General features: G+C 41.1%; 1 protein-coding gene across 1 annotated transcript in view; it reads left to right on the forward strand.

Moving 5' to 3' along the window:
• ANKRD55 (ankyrin repeat domain 55) overlaps nucleotides 1-7,544 on the forward strand; it is a 110,138-nt gene extending 102,594 nt beyond the window's left edge. Inside the window, exon 11 of the mRNA XM_069096543.1 lies at nucleotides 5,394-7,544. Within this exon, the coding sequence (XP_068952644.1) occupies nucleotides 5,394-5,515 (122 nt within the window). The 3' untranslated portion in view covers nucleotides 5,516-7,544. The remainder of the gene's footprint in view (nucleotides 1-5,393) is intronic.
• The last annotated feature ends 593 nt before the right edge of the window (nucleotides 7,545-8,137 follow it).

Here is an 8,137-nt window from a genome sequence, read left to right on the forward strand (position 1 = left end):
AAGGAAGGAAGGAAGGAAGGAAGGAAGGAAGGAAGGAAGGAAGGAAGGAAGGAAGGAAGGAAGGAATGTAGTCAGTAAACTCCAAGTGAAGTGGGCAGCTTATGGTATTCAAAATTGACCTTCCTTTGGAGAGGAGAAGGACGGGGGGAGAGAGAGGACGAGCTGAGTTACCCAACTAGCTGGATTCCCATTCAAGCAGCTTGGTCTATTCACAGGTTGTGTTTGTTCTTAGTTTTAGAAGATGACCAGTTTTTCATTCTGAAGATCATAGACTGGATCACAATAGGTCCCTTGCCCAATCTCCACTTCATGGCTGTATTTTGGGCCCTTCTGGCTTACAGTGAATGTCAATGATAACTGTTTCTCTTTGGAACAGCAACCCTGAGGTTCCCCTCCCAGTTTGATTTTTTTCCTTTTTTTCTAATTAAAGGGGGCCATCCTTTGACTCACTTCTTAAAGAGACCTATTCACTGAATGGGCATTACCTCACTCTAAGTGAGTATGTGAAAAGGCCTTAGCCTAAAAGGGCCAGGGTCTCCCATTGCATCCTGGGTCATCTCCAGTCATCCCAATGAATATCTCTGGTCACTGGATCCATATGACTGTGGAGGAGAAAGTGAGGCTGGTGACCTTGCACAGCCCTCTCTCACTCAAATCAAAGTCAACTGCAAGTCATGTTATCATTTCCCTGATACTATGGTCCTTTTCAAAAATGAAGGACAAGCACAAAGTCCCTAAGGATTAGGGAAGGAGGAGAACCCCCTCCTGGACCTTCCCCTATTATTAGTTAGGGGAAAGATGCTGTGTCAGGGAAATTCTAGTAACAGTCCTATCCTACAAGGGATAACAAAAGACCAGATAGATGTGTGAAAAGAGCCTTAATTTCCTCTGGGAAAACATCCTAGGACATTTCATCGTTTCCTTTTGAGAGTTTCATACACTTCATTCACTTGCGTTATAAGCCCCTCATTCCCTAGGAAATTTTCCAGGTCATTGGAAAATTCCATTTTGTCCCTTAAAAAAGCAAAATCTCATTGTTCTCCCTGGAATGTGGCTGCCATAGAATTTCTGATCCATCAAAGTGGTAAACCCCTATAACCTTGGCCCACCCCAACATCTGACTATCTATGCAAATATTCTCCTTTTTGTAGCATCCTCCCTTGCATACCACCACCACCCCAAATAACACACACAGGCTGGGTCCCCAGGAAGACCATTTCTACAGGCTCAAGGTATTCTGTGGGTCTGAATTCCAAAAACTACATAGCTTATGAGTCCCCACTGGTGCATTCTCCTCTAATAATCAGCAAAGGTCACAATTAGCTCAAAGAAGAGATCATAAACCATTTCTCTACAAACCTTTGACATGCTCTTACACAAAGAACACAGCAAGTGTATACATAGGCCAAAGCAATTCACATCCCTGGCACATCAGGACCCTAATATCTTCTCTTTCTCTTTCTCTCTGTCTTTCTGTCTCTGTCTCTCTCTGTCTCTGTCTCTGTCTCTCTCTCTGTCTCTCTGTGTGTGTCTCTGTCTCTGTCTGTCTCTCTCTGTCTCTTTGTCTCTCTCTGTCCCTCTCTCTCTCTGTCTCTGTCTCTCTGTCTCTCTCTCACACACACACACTCTTTCTCTCACACTCTCTCTGTCTCTGTCTCTCTATCTCTGTCTCTCTCTCTTTGTCTCTCTCTCTCCCTCTGTCTCTCTCTCTCTTTCACACACACACACACACACACACACACACACACACACACACATGCACAGAGTATTTCTGTTGGCATGTTGTTCTGTTGGGTTCACTACACTTGCTCCACTTTGCAACTCAGCCGGAATCTGCAACTGGACCCTCTGGTCCTCCTCTGTGATGGGCACAAATTCTACTGGGTGATTTGCCCACTGTAATACACCATTGCAAATGGGGTGAGAAAGGAGAAAGAAATCCTTTCCCCTGCTGCACTCTGGAAGAAGCATCAAAGAAAAGGTAAGGAGTAATTCCTTCGCAAGAGTTGAGTTCCTCCTATGCAACTGACTCTCTTCTCAACTGCCAGGGACAGTCCTCTTTTTCAGAGGTTTCTCTTAATTTTTAGAAGTCAATGGGGAGAGTGATTCTTCAGACAACCAATGGCTAGTTGCCCTGAAATTTCATCCAGTTGAAGAATTCTTCAAATCTTCTAAAGGAGGAGGGAAGTAGAAGAAATCCTTGTACTTATTTCACCTTGACCAAAGTCTGAAAGGGAAAAAACATTTATAGGAAGTAAATGGTCCTCATTAAAGTCTGAAAAGTGTGAACCATTATATTAGAACATCATAGGTTTAGAACTGGAAGGAACCTAAAAGGTCAAGTCCAACTTCTTCATTTTAGAGATGAGGAAACTAGAACTATAAGTGACTTGCCCAGGGCCACACAGTTAATCTGTGCATCTAAGAAAGTTCTGCCTGATGTCAAGTAGTAGTGTTCTATGCACTATGCCACACTGCCTTCCAAATATCTGAGACTCTATAACTTTCCCCTTACATCCTGTAATTTCATCAAGTGGACTTTGTTATTGTTGTTGTTCAGTCATTCCAGTCATACCCAACTCTTTGTGAACCCATTTGAGGTTTTCTTGGCAGAGATACTGGGTAGTTTGCCATTTCCTTTTCCAGCTCATTTTACAAATGAGGTATCTGCAGCAAACAGGGTTAAGCAACTTGCCCAATGGTCTCACCCAGCTGGTAAGTGTCTGAGGCCATATTTGAACTCAGGTCTTCCTAACTCCAGGCTCAGGTGCTTCATCCAAATGACCACCTAAGTGCCCTATCAAGTGGGTTGGGGGAATTCATTTGGCCAGGGATTCCCAGTCAGTTCCCTGCTACACTATGCATTTTGGAAAAGCAGTACAGGCTGGTTAATAGAATTCAAAGGTAGCAGCAGTCCCATCCTGTGGCTCTCAGTGACTAGTAGACTTTTCCCCTTCTTAGCTACCCAATCAATTTAAATGAAAATACGATAAGAGCCTTTCTAATAACTTGATGCTTTAAGATTTGTAAAGCACTTTCTTCGCAACAAACCCACAGTTTCTAGAGTGAGTAGTGTGATCCACATTTTACAGATGAGGAAACTGAGGTCAGAGATGTTAAGTGACTTGGGCAAGGTCACGTGACTTTGGTCTCTCTTGGAACTCTGTCCAGCCCTATTTCCACTACACCATGCTGCCTGTCCGTAGCTGCAACTAGAAGAAAACAAGAGGACAAACTCGATAATTCCATAGATGAGTGTGAGCTCCTAGCACAGCACATGCACATGGGGAAGATTATGTGATGACGTGAATGAATCTAAATACTATGGCCCTGTTGGTTTGTTTTTTCTTTTCAGAATAAGCATTTTGAATCAAGACTCTTTCCAACAAGTATATAATTTCATGAGACTGACATATAATAAATATGACCCTTGACCCTGAGAACTCTCTCCTATGAGAGGTTCTGACTCCAAGCTAACATGGACACAGATTCATGGGGAGGGAAGGAGGACTGACCCCAAAGAGAAAGGTCAGGCTTTTTTTCTCTCTGGCTCTAGCCCTACTGCCATATTAATTCTGGGAAAATTTCTACAACAGAATTTAGTGTGATTCGTGTCTAGTATCTCCTATCTAGTACTGTTGTACATTGGTATCAAGTTCATCTGCAATCTTAAAGGGTCTGGAACAGGAGATGCTAATTTGTGCCCATGGTGACACAGCCAAAGTGTCAAGGATAGGATGGGAAGCCCCAGGTGCCCCTCTTTTCGCTGCATCATGGTGTTTCTCAGTGAAAGCTTATGTATTAAGGGGTAAGAGGCAGCTGTTCAAGGGGGAGGGATGGGGACTGGACTTGTGGATTATTTGGTAGAAAAAAGCCCTGGACGAAGAAACTTGCCCTTCCAGAGCAGGTCAGCACCTTTCTCCAACAGAGTTGCTAGGAGCACTGAGAGCTTGAGGAGTTGCCCCACTGACAGCATCTGGCAGAGACTGTTTTGAACTCAGCTCTTTCTGGCTTCAAGGCTAACCACCATGCAATGGTGCCTTTCCTGTTCAAATGAATTGGAGCTGGATCTAGGTGTATTTCTCAGGGCCATGCACTTTGTTGGGATGACACAGCAACTTCTCATTTTTCCCACTGATTTGGGGTTGTGTGGAAGATGATTGATCACTGAGAATCAAAAGGGTGGGCTCTTCTGAGTCAGGAGAGTAGGTTCTAGTTTGCCTATAAATCTCTGGAAATGGAACCACTTGCTCTTTTACAAGGGGGAGGGGGAGGAGGGAAGGAAGGAGAGAGACAGAGACAGAGAGAGTCAAAGAGAGGATTAAACTGTAGTTGGGACTGGAAAAAGGCCAATAGAATTTAAGCAGGACTTAAAAGCCTCATCAATCTTAAAATCATTTTAAAAATCGAACCATCTGAGGCTTTTTCAGAGAAAAGAAGGTGGAACTCTTGTTTCAGATTTAGATCTAGGTAAATGTAGAAAAGAGGAGAGTTATGGGGTTTTGTTTTCTTGTTTCATATTGTTTTCAGAAGCAGAGTGGACATGTGAATAGAGTGCTGGAATTGAAACTATGGAGACCTGGGTTCAAATCCCATCTCAGATATGAGTTATGTAACCATGGGCAAGTCACTTAATCTCTCTGAGCATCAATTTTCTCATCTGTAAAGTGAAAATAATTAAACTTGTATTCACATCACAGAGTTTGTTTTGGGGTATTGTTGGTTTTATTTTTTATTTAAGGATCAAAGGAAATGATGTATGTATGTAACAAATATATGAATTGCTATTATTTTTGGGGGGTTGCTTCTATCCACCCCACTTATCCCCCCAAAATGGGTAAAATTAAATTAGAATCCTTTCAGGGTTTGCATTACACTTTAAACCGTAAAGCAAATTGTGAACATATTTCTGGAGTCATGCATTTACTTGGTCAGCACTCATGTAATTCTTGCCACACCCAAGAGGGAATACTGCTGGGAATCTGCAATCAGCCTAATCATGTTTTAGTAATCCTTGGCCAGGTCCTGTAGTTGTTTTTGACATTTATAATTTGTATGAAGACTTATTTGCCAGTTTAAAAAAAATGTACATTTCCCCCTCTTTTTCTTCTACAATCCAGATACTAACTAGCTCCATTCTACAAGGTGCAAAGCTATCTCTAAGTCTCTGTATTGTACTCCAAAAGAACAGAATATAAGCTCTTTAAGATGTGCTAGAGGACAAGAACAATTTCTGTTTGTCTTTGCAGCCCTAGCTGCCTCCAACAAAACCTTACATGTCGAAGACCCTTGATAAATACTGGAGTTAAACTGAATTCTCTCTTTATCAGTTCTCACCATGTCCCTGAGTTAAGGGATTTTTCAAAAACATCTGCTTTATTCTTTCTTGCTAGTTCTGTCTGGAGAAACTTTAAGGACAAGCCGGGTGCTTCCTGCCATCCCAAGCCAGAAAGGACCCACCATCCCAAGAGGAGAGGGTGAAGAACCTTCCAGAATAGCATCTGAGGAGAAATAGCCATGGGACATTGGTCGCAGAAATGTGCATTGAGGGGAGAACCAAAATGGATACAAGCATAAATATTTTAATGATGATTGTCATAGTTCATAAGAAAAATCCATTTATAAACTATAATTCTAATAAGTCACTATATTTTTTTTGTAACTTCACATTCTCAACTCTAAACACAACACATTTTGGCAAAGAAGTATTTGGAATTTCATAGCACATTCATATTTTGTACATTTTAAGTTTGTCGGTTCCTGTGATCTCCATATACAAGAAATAGTATAAATATATATTCTCAATGGTTTGTGTGATTGCATTTGCTTTGTAGAAAGCTTCTTGATTTTGTTAAATGATTTCTCTCTCAAGTAATATAAAAGGTCAATATTCTTTGCTGGCTTTCCTATCATGAAGACATTCCAGGCTAGATTGGAAAAAATTTCATCTTGAAGTTTTGCCTTAATTAAAATTAATAACTACTCAAAGTTATTTCATGCTTTTTGATTACAGTATATTTTACATACATAATCATCTCATTTACAACTCTATAAGGTATAGTCAACAAGCATAATTATCCCCATTTTGTAAATGAGAAAGCTAGGGTTTGGAAAAGTTAAATGACTTTCCCAAGGTCGTGTAGCTGATAAGGGAGAGTAGAGTCAGGGCCACAACCCAAATCTCCTACCTTGGGGACCCACTCACTCTTTCTGGTTATTTAAAAGGAAGTCAATAAACTCCTTTTAATCGGAAATAGCTTAAGACTTATACATGTACTTTCTTCTGAAAAATGCCTCCTAAGGCTGTCAATTCCTGGCTAGTGCCAAGTTAATCTCTGCTGAATTTCCTCAACAGCCTTTGTGTCTTTATTTTTCTATCACAGTATTTCCACCTATTGTCATTTTTAGATAGGAACACTTTTTTCCAGTACTGAGTAGAAAGTATGAGTTGGAAAAGTTGATATCCTAGTTAAACAGAAGAGAATGAGCATTTCCCACACATTCCTCAGATAGTGGATATCTTGCCCAGTTCCCTCTCTCATTTCAAAATAAGAGTACCAGCCACTCAAGACATCAACAAACTCCAGAGCCAAAACTGGCTGCCAATCTCCTCCCCACCAGTCCATTGTCACTGTGATCGTGTGTACTTGTCATTTATTGCTGTTCTTTGGGGCTCTGCCATACAAGAGGGGCATGGAGAGCACTGAGAGCCAGAAAGATGATGATAATTAGACAGAGGGGAAGCTTAAAGGAATTCAGAGCATCTAAGCAGAAGAAAAAACAAAGGTGAAAGGACCAGCTGAGGCCCTACTCCTCCAAGGGAGAACTAGAGGAAATAGGAATGAGTCGAAGTCTGATTCCAGTACATGAAGCTGACTTCAGGTTCTCAAAGGCTACCACAGAGGCGGGCAAGTTCTGGCCATGACTATGCAATGGGATCAGGCCAAGTAACAGACTGTGTTACTTGCCATCTGAGGACACCAGAAGGTCCAGGCACCAGAGGCCTAAGTACTGGGCAATGGATTTTTTTTAAAGCCACAGGAATTCAGGAAGAAAGAAGAGTAATCTGGACTAGTGGAAGAGAACTCCCATCAATAAAATGCTTGAAATATGAAGGATTTAAGTTAAACATTGACCTTCTTGACACCAGAGGTTGTTCCTGAGGGAGGTTATAGGATAAATTAGTCAGTTTCTGTAGTCCCGTTCACTCCCCAGTAACTAGGATCTTATGATTCTGCATCGTATTATCATAGATTTGGAACTAGAAGCATCAGTTAATCCAATTTCCTTGTTTTACATCTGAGGACATTGAGGTACTTAGCCAAGGACACACACATAGCAAGCAGAAGAAGTTGGATCTGAATCTGGGTCCCCTGATGCCAGATCCAGAACTCTTGCCACTGTACTATTCATTCAACAACAGGAAATAAGTAGTCACTAAATAAAATGCCAGCAGGGCAGCTAGATGGTACAGTGGATAGAATTCTGTTCCTAGAGTCAGGAAGACTCATCTCAAATCTGGCCCCAGACACCTAGTAGCTGTATGACCCTTAGAAAATCACTTAACTCTATTTGCCTCAGTTTCCTCATCTGTAAAATGAGGTGGAAAAGGAAATGGCAAACCATTCCCGTATCTCTGCCAAGAAAACCCCAAATGAGGTCACAGAGTCAGAAATGCCTGAAATGACAGTACAACAACTTAAAATGCCAGCTTCTGACTTTCCACATATTGTATTCAAGTCTCTTTGTCCCATACCTCACTCAACACATTATAGCTCTAGGATTATTAGGATTGAATGAGCTACTACATTTTTTAAAAAACAAACAAACCTTGTGCAACAGCAATTTGGCATCCCAAATGCCTGTTGATAAATTAAAATAATCCCTCAGATAGATGTTAAATTTAAAGTGGAATCCAGGACATACTAAATTAAAGGGCAAAGATTGTGAGAGAGAAAAGTGAAAAGTTGATATAAGTGCAAATTTGTAGCCTTTATTATTCTGTTAAGAAATTTTCATACAATCTACTTGTTGCTTTCTTTGGAAGGCTCAATTTCTATTCATTATAGTGACATTCAGTCCTCCAGCCTAAGAGGTTCATAGGATTGCTGCTTTATGTCCCTGGTTTAGTAATTTG

The sequence above is a fragment of the Petaurus breviceps genome, unplaced genomic scaffold (assembly GCF_028583685.1).
Source record: "Petaurus breviceps papuanus isolate PSGF00001 unplaced genomic scaffold, PetGlider_PUasm1.0 229, whole genome shotgun sequence".
Classification (NCBI taxonomy): domain Eukaryota; kingdom Metazoa; phylum Chordata; class Mammalia; order Diprotodontia; family Petauridae; genus Petaurus; species Petaurus breviceps.